The 22,456-nt window shown below is 37.2% G+C and overlaps 1 protein-coding gene across 1 annotated transcript; it reads left to right on the forward strand.

Annotated features, from left to right (window-relative positions):
- The first annotated feature begins 4,908 nt into the window (after positions 1-4,908).
- On the forward strand, positions 4,909-13,986 carry LOC140928881 (ZP domain-containing protein-like). Its single transcript, XM_073378688.1, has 10 exons — positions 4,909-4,984; positions 6,801-6,845; positions 8,154-8,231; positions 9,070-9,201; positions 10,019-10,261; positions 11,655-11,678; positions 11,999-12,031; positions 12,165-12,747; positions 13,137-13,453; positions 13,847-13,986. Exons 1-10 carry the CDS (start codon positions 4,909-4,911, stop codon positions 13,984-13,986), a joined length of 1,671 nt encoding a protein of 556 aa, XP_073234789.1.
- Positions 13,987-22,456: the final 8,470 nt, after the last annotated feature.

The following is a 22,456-nucleotide window of genomic DNA, read 5'->3' on the forward strand; positions in this document are numbered from 1 at the left end:
GCTTACGCCTGAATGACTTTAGTCGACAAAAGAAATGTTAACCCTGAACTAAAACAAAGAAGAGATGAAACATTTCTTTGAGTAGAGTTTCGAGAGGGTGGTATTCCCTTACAACAAAATTAAAATCACCAGCACATCCCTATATGGGGTTCGTTTAGGCGCTGCATTAATGATAAATGAACTCATTCAGTTTTTTCGATCGCCTACAATATTTTTGACGTCACACTCTCTTCTGATACTCTTTTGCGCCTAGCCTTAAATTTGTATTGAACATTTCACTAAAATTGATTTTTCAACGCAAATGTCATAGTCTTGTCTTAGTTTCTGTAGTCGCTGATTGAGCTGACAAATGTCATAGTCTTGTCTTAGTTTCTGTAGTCGCTGATTGAGCTGATTGCAAGTATGTCCTCCGAACTAATAGTACAATCTTCATTGTCATACGTTAGTGTGACGTTAGTGCGACCCGACTTCCTTTTACCGAGCACATGTTGAATATATGTATTTGACCAAGCGTGAGGATAATTCATCAAGAACTGAAAATTAACGTCATTGTGCTCGTATTTTTTTTTTGTGCCATGGACCAAGCAATCCAAACAGTATAGCATTTCTAAAATAATGGGTTCAATTCAATTAACCATACTAATGGTCCTCTGCATACATTTTCTTAGATGGGTGAAAGTTGATTTCTTCCAGGAGGGGTACTCCTTTATATAGGCTATATATGTATGTGCCGCCCCATCGGGTAGGGTTTTTGCGCCCCCCCCCCGGGCATTTCTTGTCCTAAATTATCAAGTGACAGTAAGGTTTTATCAGGCTTTTATGATTGTTTTACATGGCAAAATCCCATTATATTTTCATTCAATATTCATTCTCAGTTATTACCACTTGCCACTATATGGGAGATCAAAGACACAAACATTTCAAAGTTACTAATGAACAGACCCGAGCTCAATGTGTCGCCCTTCTTGTTTTAATGTCTTTGAACAAGCTTACTTCAAGGACATATTGTGTGTTCTTCATTCTCCTGGTATTTTCCACACGTTATACACAATGCTAAAACGCTCACCTCTGATGATCAGCATTAGCCTTATTCACGTTTGTCTCTCTAGTCTTACAGTGCCGGTCTCCCACTTTCAGCCAGCTGCAGGATTCACTGCCAGCCAACTATTTTGCCTGTCCTATGAATTATCGTTTTCCACGCTATTTTTCTTCTTCTCCCTCTTTTTCTTCTTCTTCCACACATTGTACGCATGCTTATTGCCTATTATTATTATTATATTATTATTATTATCATCATTATTATTAAATGCGTTGATTTCGCCAACTCAAGCGAAATCCTGAGTATCATATCATCTGACAATCATTAATACTGGCCATTGTTGTGTCACCCTTGCTGCCCACCCGTGCTGCCCACTTATTCCGCATACCAAACGTTTTCCAGTTGGCCAGGGTTAATTATAAGCTTCAAACGGCAAGATTTCATCGTGGAAGTACAGAGTGTAACTAAAAAATATAACCTAAAGTTTCTTAATTAATCAATTGTGTATGTTGATATGACTTTTGTAGTGGCCTGAGAAGCTAGAACACTGCAAAGGTTTTCCTAGAAGCTGGTGCGTGATGTCTTCCATTCATGACGCCAACGATATTGCTTCATTGACAAAATACTTAACTACAACGTTATTAATCTGTTTATACAATGTGTCTGAAAATGAATGGTCCTACCAAAACTTTGTATATTCTCCCAGTTTAACTCTAAATTAATGATCGTGATAAAAATTGAAAAAAACGTGTCGGAGTTAGGCCTTGAGGCAACAATTTAAAACAGAAAATAGAACTCCTTTATGCTACATGTACTCTCGATATTTGTTATTTAAAGTTGAGGTCTTACGCTTGACTGACTTAAGGTGACAAAAAGAAATCTTAACCATGGACTAAAACAAAAGACTAATCCACAAAAAACCTTGTGGATATTTAGCAATGTAATTATGAAACACTTGGAAAAGTAATTTAAATTCGCGTTATTTTTTAGATGTATTCCCCAGCATCACTTTTACTCGTTGAGTTCTGGTATTTTGATAACTAATCTAAACTTGTTGCAACGCTTTTATCGATTTTAACCATTAGCTGAACATATTATTTAACAGAAATATTTGTTTTGCGAAAAGGGCCAACAAGAGGCTCTCATCAGAAAGTCTACACTGCAAGAAAAATTTGATTTACACCGAATCTTATCAGTGCAAATATGGTGCAGAAAAGTACAAACTACAGTTAAATCAGGGGCAAAGATGGTAAACACCACAATTGCTCTCGAATTTACAACCCCATGTAAACTAGGATGCAAATGCGGTATTTACAATTTTTGCCTTTGATTTCCTCCTAGTTTGCACTTCGTGCGGCCGGTGCTACCCATCGGTGGTGAGCCAGGTTGTTTCAGTACGTTTTTCTAGCTTCGTATTTATTTATGAGCTCTTTCCACGAAAAGGATTTTTGTTCAGGATCTTAGCAAAGTTCAGTCGAACTTTGGAGCAGTGGATTTGTATAATTTAAAGTTACTTTAAATTACGGGTACTCAATTTGTTTGTATCATTCTTGAAAAAACAGGTTAGTACTTACCTAAGGAAAGAGATCAAACTGAGAACTAAGTCAAACGGATGTGGTATTCATTATTTACTTGAAAGCGCTATTTTTCACGAGACATCAATTTGTAATAATTTTACATCAAACTTATAAAGAAAAAGCAGAAAAAAAAACACTTCGCGAGTTAATGTTTAACATATTTTTAGTACGACTAAGCAATCTATTTTTTCATTGAACTTAGCTTATAACAGTTAATTTTAAATTTTAATTTGTAATGATTAATTCGTAAATTAAAGGAAAAAAATGCTAATTTTGTTTTTTGTGGGTTTGTAAAGCTATCTTCCTCTCTTACCCCCGCTTCGAATATCTTTAATTTGTTGATTTTCTCGGTGCAGAATTGTTTTAATTCAAACCTCCTAACACCAGGTTCTCCGAGTGAAGTTTCCCAATTTTCATGAAAACTGGCCGAACAGTAAGACTAAAATTGACCTTTGACTTCTAATAAAAACAACAGTTTTATAAGCAGAGATCAATTGAGCGAAAAGAAGTTTAATGATGATGATAATAATAATAATAATAATAATAATAATAATAATAATACAAGAAAAACACAACACAAATCAGCTCAGATTATTTGGCGTTAGAAAATAGTCGACAATCTATGACGCCAACACTGGTTTTTGCCCAAATCTATTGACGACTGAGGAACGAACGCAGAAAATTCATACCAAAGACGCGTCACAACTCACATCAGCCAATCAGAAGCACAATAAGTAAGACCAAAGACGGAATGAGTTTAGCCCCTTTATCCTCTCTTGCTTTAACTCTCTAAAAATTGTATAAAGCCCTTTTTTGTCAATTGAATTACACCTGTTTGTTAAGAATATTATGTTGCTTTGGTTGCTCGGTCCGTGGCACACAAAAAAACGTGCCCAATGTCAAGGGTAACTTTATGCTTGGTCAGCAACGCGTACGTTCGATGACCTTTACTTGTGGTGGGTGTTGGTGACGCCATGGCAGTAAAGATGGCTCAGTATTAATTTAGTGGGTGTACTAAAGATTACCTAAATCAGGTCATTTCGAATCATTAATCAATCACAAAATTAAAGGCAAAGTTGAACACACACATAAAGATACAGTGTAAATAGCCATTAGGCATATGGCCTGTGTCAAAGAGTGTTAGGAATACGTGTGATGTTAAGAGAGAGTGCGAGACTTTTTCATCAGATGAAGTTCATAGTGGAGTGACTGAAGTTTCCACATCGGGAGAATAGTTTTGACGGTAGCTGAGTACAGTTTTTGAAACTCTAATCAACTTTACGACAAATTTGCTCTTATTTTGTTTAAAAAATTGATACAATCATCCCATTTTCAAACCAAATTGACCCCAGCACATAAAAGGAAAACATGATCCTCAGAGCAAGATTGCTATTCCCCTTTGTCCCGCGTGTAAATACACTAACCAAAAGAGCATCATTAAAACGAGTGAACCATCTGTCTAAAATAATGTGCTATTGGAATTACTACGTCTTTACCGAATTGGTGAAGGGAGATTATCCTGAGTACTAATTGAGTAGAATCACTGAAAGATGAAGGAAGGTCTTATTTCCCAACCAAGTTGCTTGGTTTAGCATTTTACTTGATGGTTTAGGGTAGCAAAAGAAAGGCAAAACTGTGCATGTCGTCATTATGGCCCAAAAAAGCACTTTAATTGTAACACTATGATGCGTACTTTAGACGCGAAAGATACGGAAAGTCATGATTTATTGTTTTAATATAGTAAGGCTCTATGCATACGGTAGAATTCAGAAATGTGCAAACGCGGTAATGATTTACTACACGTCTCTCAGTCCAGTCTGTTCCATTACTTTAAGCTATTTGCGAATGCATGGACTTTGAATCTATCATCAAAGCAAAGAATCAGGAGTCGTTGACTCTTGAACATTTTGTATCTTTTTTTTATATCTTTGACCTTTTATTTGCGTCGCATCATAGTGAAACTGTGATGTTTTGTAGCTTTAATTAGGCATCAAGGTAAAAATTCATCAGTTTTTCCGTGCAGTTGATCATACCTCGATTGCAATATTCCCTTTAACAAAGTAGAATTACATAAATTAGATGAAAAGTGCTCTGAAACCTCAAGTGCGTCAATAATGCTATGTCATGAACTCTGTTTTGTTTAGAACAAAACAACAGAAAAAAAGAGGGGTGCAACAAAAGAAAATATTTTTTCCGCTTTGGTTTAATTTACATTTCTTTTTAAATGTCAGTACGTTTCGGTCAAAGGCACCATTCTTGGCCAGTGGTGTGGAGATTAAGTTATTTGAAGTCATGAAGACAACTCTGTTGCTTATATCCTGCCTCTTTTTTACGAGCACAGTGAGAGCTGCAAAATTCAACGATGAAGGTAAATACTTTTTACTGTTTCTCTATCTTGATAAACTGAATGGCTTAATTTTGTGGTTCATTAAAAAGATAGTAGAAAGGGAAGTGCTAATCTTAAGCTAACACTTCTCTTCTTAGCCATCCTTCCGTTCTGTTTGTGTAGATTTGAGTGTCGGTATTTATGGTAGAAGGTAAAGTGGAAGGCAAATTGCGACCTTTAGTGACCCTCTTTAGTTTCGAGTGGAGACCTGATCTATTGACCCACAACAGCAACAGGATACAATTGACAGTGTTTCAGCGAAGAGGACAAAGAAATAAGAATTGTACGTATTTTCCACCTTGGGTTACTGAAAAGCCATATCAGTTTTAAAGCATGAAGAGATTCGAAGAAAAACTTTGAGTCCTATTTCACAGGTCAGGTGACCTCATAACAGACGCATATATATTTTCTGAACATTCGAAATCCACTAAATCTCGAGGCTGGCCCAATTCAATCTGCTCTAGAGGTGGTGGATCCAGTTGAATGCGAAAAAAATATCATAGGAACATCTAACTAGCGCCTATCTTTAATTCAAGTAAACTCAGGGTTTCTCTACGTAAGTTTACTAACATTATTAAAACCACCTCCCTTGGAAACTAAATCAAAGTAAATCAAATGCAAATTACATTTTTTCGGTTAATGAACCGAGTCCGTTACGGTACGGTTAGGCCAATCAGCATTTCTTTTTTCGCTTTGAGGTACAATAGCCGCTAATCGGCTCTGGGAGATTAAAAGTTCCACTTTGAGTGTAGAGTCACGGAACGCCAAATCCACTAAAGTCAACAAATATTGATGACAGCGGCATTTATTTCGCCCACTATGTCATAGATTATAGTTGTTAGGCTCAACAGTTCTTTGTCTATTTTGTTTCACATAAAATTTGCAACAGCAAAGAATTACACGGACGTAATTTTATGATTTCCCATGTGTGGATGGGCCTCTTGCGCTCAACGTTAAATCTGAGAGCAAAAAGGAATACAATATCTATGTTTGCTATTAGATTAAATGAGAGTAACCTACCACAAGTTGGTCTTTTGATGTCCGTGAAGCGAAAATAACACTAACCCCTAAGCTAGTTTATTACACAATCAAGTAACTCCAAGCTGTTATTTCCCATCCCAGGCTTTGCCATGTTCTTCTTATTTTTGGCCGCCAAATTTTTGTTTGTCCTATAACTGTCCGGTCTATGTCGGTCCATGCATGTGGAAACATGCTTGTGGGATTAATCTGATTTCACACAAGGCGATTATGTTGGTATCCGTAATAGACCCACATGATCTGAAATAAAGCGTATACGATCCCGATCCCAAAAACTAGGCTTGAATCCCATCCTTGTCCAAGCGCTTCCATACTCTTGATAACGCGAATCACGCGAATTGTCGTTATTATTATCTTATTTTTCGCTTAGAAGTTAGACGGAAAATCCTGTGCCTCAAGGGAGCGGACTGATACCGAAATTGCTACAGGGTACAGAGCTAGAGGAGTTCATTTTGTCATAAAAAGACACAAAATCTCTATATGATAAACTCAATCAAAATTCACAATTAAATTGTTTTTTCGATCACGCTGTCATTGAGCTACATTTCTTTTACGCAACTTTTATACCGCAAACCTAAAGGACTGACGACACCAAGATCGGCTTACAGTATATAATACGGCCTTGTCCGGGGTCTTGTCTTTCGTGCTTCGCTCCGAAAGCTTCGCTCTTCGGGTGACGTTACGTTAAGTCCGGCGATTAAGTAAAAAGAGAGTATTCCCATACTAACTGATTGTTTACTGATTGTTATTCTGTTTCAAGATCCCACCATAATTGTTGATGGACAAGTATTTCCAGATGCACCAGGTTAGACAAAAATTGTACGATCTACGCTATCGAATTAATAGTCTAGTTTGTAGTTTGTCGTGTCGCCTATTACAAGGGATGAAAGGATGGACACTGATTAAAACTTGAAAACTTTTTCAAGTTTAATGCCATACCTGCAAAAATTACCTGAAAAGTTATTATGGTTAGTGGTCCCTAATAGTAATAAGTATAATTACATTGATAGTGATCGAAAATGGAGCGCTATGATTGGCTAGGAGCTCCGCCTCCTAACCGCCGTGCGGTGATTATAATAATGAAGGCTAGCAGTTTTCAAAATGGCAGCCAGATTTGTTGATATTTCGGTGTCGGAAATTGATCAATAATTTTATTTTCTCGAATAATCATCAATTTAATTATACTAAAACAATTAGTCGCCTCAGGCGACGTGAATATCGGCGAATAGTGCTACTCGCCGATATTCACGTCGCCTCAGGCGACTAATTGTTAGTTGTTTGTTGTCTTGCTTCATAACTCTACAGGAGAATTTTTTTTTGTCCTGGTAAAGGCACTAATTTTTAAAATGACTTATAGTAAATGACTGACCTAAGACAGCAAATATCCTCGTAATATAGCTTATTTAACCTTGTAATTGTTAAACATCTAATAAAAATATTTATTGAAAGTTTTATACCTCGATGGAATAACTGAACACACAGACCACATTTCCTTCAGTGATCTACTGTAACGAAATATGTTTATCACTTTTAAGAAACTTATTTTTCACCTGCGCCAATCTTGACACAAATGCCATCCAATCTAAAATTGTTAATCGGACGTGGAATAACAACGATAATTCGACTGATTAGTAGCATTGCTTTGACATGTTATATATTACATGTATCAGTTACGATAAGATTTCATGAAATAGCTTATTTCAAGTGCAACCAATGCAAGAAAGTTAAAAGACAGGAAATTGAAGATGCATTATGAATGGCATTTTTGAACTGTTCGAGGGCTAATTTATTTTTGACCTGAACTGAATTGGGTATCGATTAAGCCGTTTGGGTCTCAAATAGGGTATTGAATTTCGGGAATCAGGGTCTGGAATTGGATGTCATTATGAGAACAGTGGTTCAAGCCTCAAATGGGGTAGAGAAAATCACTTACTTTGGTTTTAAATAGGGTAAGAGTGTTTCAAAGAGCATGCTGCACACCCCTATCCGAAAAACCAGGAGTACCCTTCCATGACCTTGTTACATTGAATCTACAAAATGGCTACAAAATGGCTACAAATAAGTGCCAGTGAGCCATAACATCAATGTTTTCCTTTTTACTTTACGTGTCCAGAGGAGAACAATGAATATATCGGAGATGAAGTAATTGAAGAAACTGAGAAAGAGGACTCTGCTATCGGTGAAGAAAATGGTAAGTTTAAACAGCTAGTATTGTGTGCAGGAGCCTATCAGCCCATCAATGATGGGCTCCTGATTTGGATCATTACTGTTAATTAATGCTTAAAAAAGTTTCATGTAACAACTGCTTGGGAGAGAAGTTACCAATGGTGAGTTTCCCTGACCTTACGAGCAGCTCCATCCCACATTACCCGGGTAAAAAAAAAAAACAGGCTTTCTTGTTTAATCTTGTTTCATAAACATGACTAGGCTAGAAAAATTGACGTCTTTGGCAGAGAGTTGCGGGCGGGGGGGACAAAAGTCTAACCTTTCTTTCTATTTTTCTCAAAAAGTGATAAGCACTCACGAGTACAGATTGAAGGTTACAGTCTCGCGAGGAATAGTGCAACTTTTAAAAAATTTCTATAGGTCAACTGCTCTGTATAAACGTTGTAACATAGAGCGCTTACCATTTTAGGGAAATTTCTGAGAAAATTTTCCATAGCACTGGTATTCATTCTTTTCGCACTGAAAACGAGAATGGGATTGAGTTGTACCGTTTGCATAATGCCGATAAATTCTTCACTTTCTGTCGAGTTGAAGCCTGGCTATGGCCATCCCCACAATTGGTTACGTCTTTTCGGCTAAAGTGAGGAAAAGGTAATACCTCGTATTTTCCGTACAAATAGTAAGCTCCTAGGCTTCGTATTGTCCTGAAATCTGCAGGTGACTTGTATAGTGTTGCCCTGACGCCTTGAGTGCTTCAGCTTTTGTTATGAAATTTCCCTCGATAATTAGAAAAATCAAGACTAGGTAATAGAAATATTGATTAATAAAAGTACAGAATTTGACAGAAGTTTATATGTTTTTAGATGAAAAGTATCTTGTCAATGGAAAAATGTTTGATGCAGAAGATTTTGATGAACCCATCCCAGTTGATGGACAAACCCAGGGGACTGAAAGAGATGAAATGAACGAACCCGCTGAAGATGCAGCACCTTATGGTATTCTTTTAAAATTTCTTTTTTAGCTTTTTTAAACAGTTCCGCTCATTTTTTCATCAAAAATTGAGAAGGGCAAAGCATATTCCGTGAACAGGCATACCTTATTCCTAGTAGATAAGTTGGCTGAATACTGAAGGACCACGATTACTTAATGTCAGTTTCATTTAGAAACACGATCTATAGCAACCAGGAAACTCGTAACCAGATAGCGCCCGATATCTCGGCTTACTTCCCCCCTGGAAACACTAACAATCGTAATAAACAATTAACAACTATTGCTTAAAGTTTTGTACCTTGAAGCGACCTTCCCTACGTTTCTTAGGCTTGCAGGAGAACCCTACTCCATAGCTCAACACTTTGAAGACTCTTTTCAGCCATAAGTTGCATATGGTTCAAAAGAAAAAAGCAAACCACCCACTATATCTGAAAGGTGACATAAAATCAACAACATTGCGAATTACCAATTGAAAATATAATAATGAGAAACAGTCCAGTCTTGGACCGCCATGTTTTTGACTTAATGCGCCAATTGCCCCGCTAACCAAAAAGCCAGAAGACCCTGGGAGCGAGATTGGTTATACAAATGATCAGCAACATATCTTCTGGCAAGAACGTTGATAATCGCTTTGCAAGTCGTGAGAACATCGTTTGGTCTCATTCAAGAAAATATATGGGAAGTAGCTCCCCAACCCCTGCTTTGCGCCTAGGGAATGTTTGTTGCAAAAGGATTATTATAGGTACAAAGAATATCTAGTTATAATGTAAAACCAATTCCACAAGATTTCTAGAATACTAGACCTACCTACTGCATTTCTAGGATGGACAAAGTATCCATTCAGCTGGTGTACAGTTGGAGGGCGTCAGTTTTTGAGTGGAAAAAGAGGTGTGGTGCAAAACTTCACGCAGTGCGCTGAGCATTGTAAACAAACCCCGGGTTGCAAGGCGATTGAATTGTGGCATAAGTACAACTGGAATTGTTACTGGTGCAAGAGAACAGATTTGATCCGACCTTACACCAACGAAAGAGATCTCGCCTACCCTCCACATGTGTGGGTACACAGTAAGTAACGTCTTTCATTATTTTCATTTTTTTTTTTTTTTTTTAGATTAATAACAAAAGGAAAAATCTTTATTGACGTATGACTAATTTACATTTCACTGTAAGAGACTAAAATTTTGATGAAATAAAAATATTAAAAGATCCTAAAACACTAATTTATAAGCTCATGCCATTATCGACTTTCTAAAATTAGCGGACACACGCTTGGCTAGCTTTTAAGAGGCAGTCATCATATGACCAAGTTACATTCCACTATCATAGACTAGGATTTTGATGAAATAAAAATGTTAAAAAGATTCTAAAATACTAATTTAAAAGCTCACGCCATTATCACTTTCTCAAATAAACGGACTCACGCTTGGCTAGCATTTAAGCGGCAGTCATCAATGAAATCCCCTTGTGGAATTTTGTGGAAGGGTGTCCTGGAACCTCTTACGCATGTGTACCGACCTTAAAATCTCAAAAGAAAACAATGTTCTAATCTAAGTAATAGTAATGTGATAAGGTTCCTCATTCTTTTCTGAGAGCTCCTCGGCTAGGCGTTTGAGAAAGCGGTCGCAGTCGGCTCCCATCCCACCGTTGGTTCCAAAACCAAGGCGAGTGAAAGATCCCATTTCCACTTTCTGTTGGTACTTCCGCTTTTTCTCCTCCTCCTGCTCCTTAAAGATTGTGGGTGTTGCTTTTCCCTGGTTACACTTGGAGTGTAACATGCGTTACGCTGACATCAAAAAACGCTGTAACTCCACGAGACCAAAAGCTTGTTATCATTATTATTATTATTATTACTATTATTATTAGTATAGGTAATAGCATGATTTGTAATGATATTTGGCATAAATACCACAAGTGATATTTCGAAATTGTTATACGTAATTTCACGAGCCGTTAGGCGAGTGAAATTTGAGACAATTTTGAAATATCACGAGTGGTATTTATGCCAAATATCACGTACAAATCATGCTATTATTTGTTTATACTACTACCCGAAAAAGGTTTGTAATTTTCACATGTAGGTATTTCAAATTAAGTTGAAATACCACTGCTCTAAGCCAATCAAATTGCAGTAATTTTTCATGTAGTAGTATAATTATTATTATTATTATTATTATTATTATTATTATTATTTTCAATTTGAGAAGAGTTTAGTAAAGAAGGTTTTTTTTTTGTAAAAAAAATATTACTATTATCATTCTCATTTATTTGTAATCCACTCCTTTTAATCTTTTCATAAACCTCGTGGAGTTTTATATTCAGGCATTTCAAATTTTCAAGCTCCTTAGATCGAATAGGTTTTAATGGAAAGGTATTATTAGAGGTTGTAATCATCCTTTGTGAACTTTTAAATTGTTTGACAAATTGATTTTTTTATGACTATGATTATTGTTTATTGTAGACTCTGAACCCACAACTGGTCCAGGTAAGACTTATTAAACTAATTAGTTCCCAGGAATCGCTTATTACTGTATTTGGTAATGTGCTTATAATCTAATACTTCTAATCGCGCTTGATCCTTTAATAAAAGTACGTAAGAAAAAGTATTGTTTGGATAATTATAAGGACCCGTCTGTTTTTAATATCTTTTTAGTTTCTGTATACACGACGTATCTAGCGGACAGTAAATGCTTCTGAATTTGGTACCTTTTCTGTCCTGGAAAACTATCATTCCCTTGATTATTTCAGCTGAGTAGTTAAGATGGATAGAACTGCAATAATTTTTTTTTTCTTGGTCTGTTTTAGTAACCGAACCGACTACAATCCCATCTCCTCCGGGTAAGTTTTTCATAGTTATTTTATTTCTTACCTTGGTCTTCTAAAAAGGATCCATACATGTAAAACAATAGTGATGTATAAGAAAAAAAATCACTTCAATTAATAATCTTTAACTATGGTCTAATTTCTGCAGAAGTCAATGTCACTTGTGAGCAGAACGAGATGTCGATTAGCATACCAAAATATCTTCTTCACGGATTGGACAGAGAGCATCTCCGCCTCAGTGACGTGAGCTGCGAAGCCATGGAAACCAGAACTCACTTCATTCTTCGCACAAAGCTTACTGGATGCCACACAGTTATCAGACACACCCAGAATTTCGTCAGCTACATGAACAAGGTGGAGGAGATTCCCATCAAGCCAGGCCAGATCATCACACGAGTTCGGGAAGTGGAAATCCCATTCGCCTGTTACTACTCAAACACAGGAGTCGTATCCGCCGTTGGCCTTGAAGTCAAGAGCAAGAAAATCATTTTCTCCAAGAAGGGATATGGAAAATTCGTGTTGGATATGAAAATTTATCCAACCCCTAGTTTTAGTCTTGAGTACAAGAAAAAAGATTTCCCAATAGTCGTGCCTCTCAGGAAATTGTTGTTCGTGAAAGTCAGTGTTGATTCAGATGACCGCAGGCTGGATATCTTGGCAGTAGATTGCTGGGCCACACCAAACGCTAATCCCTTAAGTCCTGGATTAAGATACGAATTTATCAAAGACGGGTAAACAGCTCACTTTATTTTGTACTTTGATTTATTAAAAAAATTTAAATGTTAAAGATAAGTTTGTAATGGAAATTACACGTAACTCATCCAGATAGTTTACAGTCACTCCACTTCGCAAATAATTCCAAATAAAGCATAATCGGATTAGAAACCCCAACTGGCAGGAGTAACCAGCTCCAGTTGGCTATCAACTAGCGTGGCCGTAGATATTTTCTCGGGACAACCGTGAACAAATCAGCTAGCTAGGGTGATTGAAAGTCCGGCGCTCAAATCGCTCGGCCACGCTTCCTTCCTCCTTATTTCGCAAAGACCACCTGCCAACACCAGCATTAGGTTTCCATTTTACAGATGAAAGTTCATCTTGTCTTTATATCTTCCTCCTTCAGATGCCCAGTTGATGATACTGTGATGGACATTCCAACAGCAGACAAGCGTATGCAAAAATTCAAACTTGAAGCCTTCAGTTTTATTGGTGACCATCAGTTCGTGTACATGCATTGCAAGGTCTTGATCTGTAACGCAACAGATCCCAACTCACGTTGTGCGCAGGGCTGCGTTAATCGAGCAAAGAGGTCCCTATTGACTCAAGGATCCAGGAACGAGGAGGTACACTTGTCTCAGGGACCATTCATGCGTGGAGCTGAAGAAGAAGAAACTAAACTGGAGGAAACAGAGAAAGACATGCGTGATGTGGAAAAAAGTGGTAAGTTTAACACTGACCTTATCATTAGTGGTTTATACCATGTAGTCCAGTTAATTGTTTGTCAGTAACAATTAACGTCATTTATGTTTCTACTGTTGTGGCGTCTGGCAGCTGCTGAGTAGCACAAACAGCCCCGGCCCTCCTGTTTATAATTATCTCGAATAAGAACCAGAAATACGTGGGAGATACGTAACTATCATCGCCGAAGTAATTGGTTGGTAGTCCGGCCCAGTTTTTAACTGAATATCCCGATTAGCCTACTGCACTGAGAATACTATCTGGGCTGAGTTTCCCAAATTAAAATGGGGTGGTTACAGATTTAAAAAATCGACTGTAAATCTCCCCCCTCCCCCCCATCAAAAAAACTGAATTGTACAATATTGTATTTTGCAGGTATGTTTCCCACTCTGGTCGCTGCCATGGCTGTGGTTGCTGCCGTTTGCGTCACGGGTGTGTCTTATTTCGCCTGGAACAGTAGGAAGCGAAGGGATGTGCGTGATTACCAACTACTCACTGTTGCCGCGGAAGACTGAAAACCTGCAATCGAATAAACTTGCCTAGTAACTGATGCGCTTAGGCATTTCCGTTTGTTGTTATGTGTGATAAAAAAAGGTTATTTTTCATAAACTGGCAAAAAAAATATCATCTTAACTCATATGTTTCTGCTAATCCTCGTTCACAGCTAGTGTTTTAAAGCCGTTCGGTAAGTTCACATAACCTGTTTAGTTGACAAATACACAGTAGAAGTTTATGAATCATTGCCGGTCTTTTATTGGCATAATGGACTCTAAAGACTTTCATCTGGCTCAGAGCAAACCATCAACTCTTGTAATTGACTATTATTTTCTCTCTTGTCTTTTTTTTTTTTGAAAGTAGTGAGTTTACGCAACAGGACGGCTGGAAGAAGAGGATGGCAAAACGCTTGTGTGTGACAAACGTGACAGGGCTATCACGTGCGTGTTTTGTCGTGATCTTCACTTACCACTAATGTTTCCTGGCCTTTTACAAAAAGGTATTCCTAAAGAAAAGTGAAGTTTTGTCGAAAATGTATTTCAAACAAAATTGTTACGCTTGTCACACGAGGGTTTGCTGTCTTCTTTCCTCTCTTGTCCTTTTGCGTAAGTTCACTAATACCTCAGCCAGTTACAGGGGAGTAGCCATGATTTTTTTTTTCCAGAGAGTACGCATAATTTTCCACATCCTCCTTCTCTTTCACTTCAAAATCTCAAATCTTTTTTTAAGGTGCCTTGATTGCGTTTTTACTGTATATGAAGTGACAAGTGACTTTGTCGCCTAATTGGGTTCGTTTACTTAAGCAAGTCAACCGCTTAGTAATAAATAAAGCTAAAACACGAGATACAACTGTACTAGCATCTCCGAGTTTTGTTTACAAATGCCTATTTTTTACTGCTTTTTGCCACATTAGTTTTGACCGACAAAAGCACCCTACATCGACAAAATTTTGCCCTACATTCTCTACTTCGTCTACTGCGGAGACAGGCCGAGGTGCTGAAACAACGCTTGCTATCTGCGCGATATTTCCCTACCATGATGTCAGTCAAGGTTGGGTCCGTGGACCGATGAATCTCGTCGCTCCTGAAAAACCGACATTTGGGAATGAAAAAGCATTCACTTGTTGTAGAAAATATATTTTAAACAAGCAGAGTTAAATGAATTGAGTGAAACTGTGCGGTTTTTTAGCATCATTATCTTTTCCTCATTTGATTTCTTAATTGCTCAGATTACTGACTTTGTTGTATCATTTTTATTTTTATTTTTTTACCATTTTCTCGTCTTTCATCCCTCCCCACAAACGCCTACTCAACCGCGAACAACATGAATTCCTTTCCCAAACTTAGCCAATCACATTATACTTTCCAAATTCCGGAAAGTTGACCTTCACCGCAGGTTAACCCGATAATTACTTGTCATCTGCATGAAACACTGGGAAAGCTTTATGACCTGTAATAAATGTTAGACTCAGAGCAGTAAAAGGAAGATTTAGTCAGATTTTAGAATACTCCGTGCGCTGCATAACCTTAGCCAAGCAAAGAAAAGAAGGAAAACGGTAACTCTAGGTTCACGTTTTAACACTACCGCGAGCTTATGAGTCGTGTTTAGCCTGTCAACACTTAATTTCAACAGTATTGGTTGGTCACTTACCACGCGGATAAAACAGTCATGATGTTGTTTTCGATTGAGCACGCGTTTTTTGGGAGGGTCGAAATGCGAGCTACCCTAAAAACGCCTGCGTGGGAGCGATGATGAAGCGGCTCAAAAGGCTTTCATATTTTTCCCAACAGGAATTATTCTTAAAACAAACCCGCTGAAAACGAGCAAAAGGTAATACTCAATACTTTTACCTGAACAAACTCAGTGCTACAGATTAAAGAGCATGGAATAATGGGAAGGCCAAACCACAGAATTAAAAGTGTTCAGTCCAATATTGACTCAGTATTACATGGAAATGTTTGACTTTTCAGTGTGCCTCACCAGGGAGAAACTCTGATGTTTGGTTGTTTAATTAATTTATTACGGATCTAGGTAAGATTTATTAATTTTTCCCGGTTAGGCTGATCATACCTCCATTGCAATATGAAGGCATTTCCATGTGACGTGAGTTGTGCAATGATTGCTCAAAACCTTTTAAGTGAGTCAGTAATGACCAAGTCATGAAATTTGTTTTGTTTCCGCACAAAGCAGGAGAAAAATGGGTGTGCAACAAAAGAAAATGTTTTTTCCGCTTTGGTTTAATTTACATTTGTTTTTAAAAATCGGTATGCTTCGACCAAATGCACCATTCTTAACCAGTGGTGTGGAGAGGTTAAGTTATTTGAAGTCATGAAGACAGTTCTGTTGCTTATATCCTGCCTCTTTTTTCACTCCAGTACAGTAAGAGCTGCAGGATTCAACGATGAAGGTAAAGTACTTTTTATAATTTGACTTTTTTTTCCTCGTGAGAAAAAGGGCTCAATTTCGTGGTTTTAAACTTAAGTGTTTTTCACTGAAAAGGATATTAGAAAGGGAAATGAAACTCTTTTCTTAACTTCTAAGGAACAGTTCCGTTCTGTTCATATAAATTTGAGTATCGGAATTTATGGTAGAATGAACTGAAGAATTTGACAAACACAATTGCGAGAAAAGTAAATTTCAACCTTTTGTGACCCGTCTTAGATCCTGAAGATACAATTGAAATGTGCTTCTACAAACACGGCAAAAAGGAATAAGAATTGTTCAATATTTTCCGGCCTCGGGTAACTCTAGCCATATCAGTTTCCAAGCAAAAAGAGATTCGAAGAAATACGTTCTTCAATTTCGCAGGTTTTTAACGTGACGTCACACATTTAGAGCCTCCCAAATCTTGTAGCCCGCTTAATTCCAACTGATGTTAAAGGCTGGCTCCAGTTTCAATACGAAAGAAAGTCACGTTAACTTCTGGCTCTTAGCCTAGGTCGTAGAATTATATTGAAAACACTCTCAATTTTCTGCGTGGGTCAATCAATATATTATTTATTTTTAGATCCAAAGCACTGAACATCAAAGTGAATCAATTCTTTACCTTCAGTTGTTTCTGACTTCAACCTCAAAAGCAACGCAGAAAGTTCAAACGTTCAAAGGAATTTTATTTTAAAGCTTTTCTTCTCCTGTGCTTTCAATTTTCTACCTCTTTTATTAAAACCTTTTTTGCTGGTGGTATTTCGAGAGTAATTTTGCCCATTTGAGCGAACGGCATTGCTCGGAGCTAAAGTGACAGCGGTGTAAAGGCATTAATTATTTTATTTTCGGTTAATGCATTCAGTCTGATAACGATACGGTTAAGCCGATAAGCTTTTTTCCGCTTTGAAGTACAATAGCCCCATAACTGCTATGTTTTAATAACTTTGCTCAGGGGACTAAAAAAGTTCCGCTTTGAGTGTAAAGGCACGGCATGCCAAATGCGCAAAAGTCAACAAATATTATTCATTTAGTCGCCCACTTTGCGATAGATCAGTGTTGCTATAGGCTCAACAGTTCTTAGTTTATTTCGATTCATACAAACTTTGCTACAGCTAAGAATTCCAACGGAAAGTAATTTCGCTGTCTCGGCATGTTTGGATGATGGGCTACTCGTGTTCAACGGAACAACTGACAACGAAAGGGAACTATGTTTGCTATTAGATGAAATGAGAGTAATCCGTTATTTTGTCTTTTGATAATCAAAATCAAAATAAAGTGAAAATAAAAGAAACGTTAGGATTTAAAAAATTTTCAAGCACTTTAATTAACTTTAATTATCATTTGCAATCCCTGAGCCTAACCCTAACCTTAAATCAAAGCTAACGGAATAGGGGATCTAGAACAGAAGGGAATTAACAAAGTCAAATTGTTACTCTCGAACTTTCTCCCAACCCAAAGCTTTGCTATACTCTTTTTATTTACATGCCGCCTCCAAACGTTTGTTGTTTTTTTTTTCTGTAACTGGCATGTTTATTTCTTGCCTGCGTAGCAGGCGTCGAAAGGGGTTGGGAGGGGGGTAGGTGGGAGTAGAGGATAGGGAGGAAGTTCGTACCAGGCGATTATGTACGTATCCGTGTTGAGCCACGTGATCTGAAATGAATTGTGCACAATCCCGTTTCTATTTACGCCAATTGATCTACCTCCCTTTCGCACAATAAAAAAACCTTTAAAGCTTTAAAGTTGTCATACTGTAGGTCAGATCATAAAATTAATTAAATTGTGTCTTTTATTTCATTTTTTGCCACAAAGCTATGTGGACCCTCGAGTCTTAAGGGAGAAACCGCGGGAGCGAACTGCCAATTAAATACTGATATTGGTTTACCTTAAGCTGAAAGTTTGAATGTCTTTTAAACTATTGCATGTAACTCCCAAAAATTAATCACTTCGACGTGTTCTGACGTGTAAAATAGCAAAATCCTTTTACAATCGCTCATCGATCTTGACTTCACATTTTATCTGTAGGTTAAAAATATTTCACAAAATGAAATTTGGTGTAGAAGGGTTATGTTTTCTTTCTTTTTGTCTGAACGACTTTTTCCGGACGTTTTTCACTATGTAATGGTAATAGATGTTTCTTGGCAACTGATTCTGGGTGTTTAAATTAAACAGTTACCTTAGAAACGCTACTCAAGTCGCCCCATGTAAGGAAAGGCGGATTCCCGAATCCGGGAAGTTTTGTTTGTGAAATCTGGAATCCTGGGCTTTGGAATCCGGAATACAGCTCAAGGAATCCGGAATCCCAGTAACAATTGAAATCTAGAATCTAAGTTCCTCTGACTAAGACTGGAATCCAGTACCTGGAATCCGCAATCCATGGCATGGAATCAAGAATCCAAACTGTCTTGGATTCCTTTACATGGATTGACACAAGGCTGGATAGGGAAAAAGTGGAGAGGGGTGGTGAGGAGAAGTCAGCAAGCTTTTTGGTAGCAAGGTGGGGTCTGAAATTGCTAAACAACTAAATTAACTAAATTAATAAAATTACTTTGATGTAAAACCTGTGCTCCGTGTATCCTTTGGCCTATTTATTACTATCAAAAAATAAATTTGTATGGTATGAAAACAAATATTTGGTCTAGTTAAGAATTTCTTGCAAGCGTACGTTGAGGCATCCATGTTAAAAATAATGAACTAAATAATGCACCTTGGTAGAAAGATGGCTGCACTGTACACATGTGTACGTATTTAATAATTTATTTTGCCTTGGGATTAAGTCATAACTGAGGTAATTTCTTTTGCATTCTGTTCAAGACCCAACCGAAGTTGTTGATGGACAAGTTTTTGAAGGTATTCCCATTGCCTAGACGATCATACTCCGGGGGGGGGGGACTCCCATAAAAAAGTGGCGAAGATGCTCGTCGGAAAATTCAAATTAGACCCAAGGAGACCAATGTGGGTGTGGCTCAAGTTTAAGCTGACCCCTACGGGAGATTTCTGTGTGGTTAGTGTCAGGGCATTTTTTGTAAATTTCTTTATGCACAGTACTAAGCGAAGTACCTGAATGGGTAAATAAAGTAACTTTCCATCTCAACCACCCTAAGTGAGACCAAACTCTGCAGTTTACACCCGGAAAGCGAGACGACGAGTATCCCCGTCTTTTTTATATGGGAGTTCCCCCTCCCCCCCCCCCCCCCCAAATGATCGTAAATCTCTATACCTATCTCACGAGATTTGAGTATTAATTACACTCAAGCTGTTATATATATTTGCCGACAATGAAGGAATGAGTACACAATCTCTTGTTAAATCTCAAGTGTTGCAAAAATTAATAAATAAACAAGATAAGGCTGAGAAATGGACATCTTTAGCAGGGGGTGGAGGAGAAGAGCAATTTAAAGTCTTGCCTTTCTTTGTTATCAGTTTCTCATAAAAAGGGAAAAGCACTCCAACAGTTGAAGTTTACATTCTCGTGTAAATATATGTCAAAGTTCACAAGAATTGTGAAAACACAGGTAGAATTCAGAAAATTTTATGAGCAAGATATCATTTTGTGAAACTTGACATTTACTTTCTCGGGCTCTCATTAGAGATAACTAATTACATGTAGCCCTTGGAAAATTTAAAAGAATAAAATATGCTTTAAATTTATTCTGGTACAAGGTTTTTGTCCACTGAAAATTTATATTGCTCAATTTACTGGTGAATTCCGTCTTAATATTAATTAATACTTATTATTATTATTATTATTATTATTATTGTAATTATTATTATTATAGTTATAACTATTATTATTATCATTATTATTATTATTATTATTATTATTATTATTATCATCATCATCATTAACTTGTATGTACCATTCTATTAAATCACTTTTTGTTTTGTTGTTTGTTTGTTGTAGACTCTACCCCCGCTTCCCCAACCGTTCCAGGTAAGATTTGTTGAATTAATGAGCTCCCAGAAAACTCCTTTTTATTACTTTTTAGTGTTTGTCAAAAACTTCCTGGACCCAGTTGCTCAAAGCATGGTTAGCGTTAACCAGCGTTTAATACCTTGACAACGTATTGGTTTTGTTACCGCTTAACCAATGGTTAGAGCTAACCATGCTTTGAGCAGCTCAGCCATGGCCTATGCGGGCAATGTCGTGGTGGGTGCCACATTTTGTCATAAGAACTCTAAAAAACGATGTCAGCTGATTTTGTCTTTCGACAACTCGTGAGTTTTTCTTGAAAGCTGCCCAATTTTTTTAAGTTGCTATCCGTTTCCATTCTGCCCCTCAAAGGCCAGAGACATACAATGATAATAGAGGTATGGTAGTAGAGAAAGTTGCAATAAATAATGGTAATTGAACTGAGTGGAGTGCAATTTGGACTGAAATCATACGCGTGATTTTAAAATCAGACCAAACTTGCACGACACGAAATGCAATCACCATTTTATTACAGCCATATTGAAATCGCAGAATTCAGTCAATATCAATATTTATTTGATCAAGTACCGGTTTGTTGAAAAGCGGAAACATCTAGAAAGGCCTTTACATCTCATTTTTTACCCGAACAGAAGTGACGCAATAGAGAGCGGAAATGACGTGATTTAGAACATGAATCACGCGACTTGGAACAGATTTGATTTACGGCAAATTTTAAAAAAAAGTGTGATTCGTGAAAAAATCACACTGCTGAGAGCCAATCAAATTGCAGGGACTACCATTAATTTCAAAATGAATATAATAAAAATAGAAAATGAAGCATTTTTTCAAGGTTTTCTTTAAGTATATAATAATCGTTTTAAGGTTTTATACCAAAAAAATTATACCAACAAATAGCTGATGTAAAGCGTGGTATTTGAGTAACATGCTTACTTCTAGAAACCTCAATACAAACAAACTTGATGAATTGTATTAACATTTCAAACACACTACTGCTCCGCTAATAGCGATTTATTGATTTGTGATTCAAATCTCTACTGATGGTTTTATTTCTTCTGATTATGTAATGGGACATAGATAGGCTATGTTCACAATATACCAGATAGCTTTTAGTGCCTACACCAAAAATTATTCGGTACAGTAAGGACCTCAACTGCACAGAACAGGATTACATCAAACATCGCGCCAGAGCGATTGGCCGAAGGGTTTGGTGAACTAAAACCCAGTCCTCACCCCTGAACTTTTTCTTCCTTTAAAGTGGATTCCAGGCTTCTACTTTATTCACTGCCGCTAATTACCATTTCACACTACTCTAAAGTGTGACACAAATCCCATCCAAAAATGTGATGCTCCACGTTTGATGAGACTGTCAGCTCGATGATCCTTCGCATCTTTACAGTCAGTCACGCCGAATCACGTCAAAAACCGGTATAGTGTATGCTAGCCTTAGATTGTTGTTGTTGTTCTTGTTACTGCTGAAAATAAACAAAAATTGATATTTTTTTTCTGTCTTGGAAAGCTATCATTCCTTTGATCATTTTTTCAAATAGAAGTGTAGAAGTACAATAAGGTTATATTAATAATCGGCTCTTGGTTAGATAGAAGTTCAATTAGGTTTACCTTTTTGTTTGTTTGTTTGTTTGTTTTTTTTTGTTTTTTTTTTTCTGGGTCTGTTTTAGTAACCACTGACTTCTCCAGCCCGACTATACCATCTCATCCGGGTAAGATTTTCACAATTACTTTATTTCTTATTGTTTCTTATATATTTTCGTGACTGTAACGGCATTAGGTACGCCACCCATCCCGGATGTATACTCTTTCGTTGAATCACGGGAACAAGTATTTTTTGGGTAAATGCCAGAGGTACATATTTATTTTGTTGCAATTGCTAAAGGTTGATTGTGTCAGACTGTAGATGGTAAGCCATTCAAAGTCTTACCATCCTGTTAAGATAGGAGCTCGGCTTTAATGCTGTCTTAATTTATATACTGTGTTATTCTGTTAAAATGGTTCCTTTATAAACAACATGTAGATGACATAAGGCTGAAGTTTTCTACGTAGAGAGACTTATGTTTAGTCTGGTAAAAAGTAACAGATAATTGGTCACAACTGGAAAAAAAAAATTTTCGTAAAAGTAA

This window comes from Porites lutea, chromosome 1 (genome assembly GCF_958299795.1).
Source record: "Porites lutea chromosome 1, jaPorLute2.1, whole genome shotgun sequence".
In the NCBI taxonomy this organism is placed as follows: domain Eukaryota; kingdom Metazoa; phylum Cnidaria; class Anthozoa; order Scleractinia; family Poritidae; genus Porites; species Porites lutea.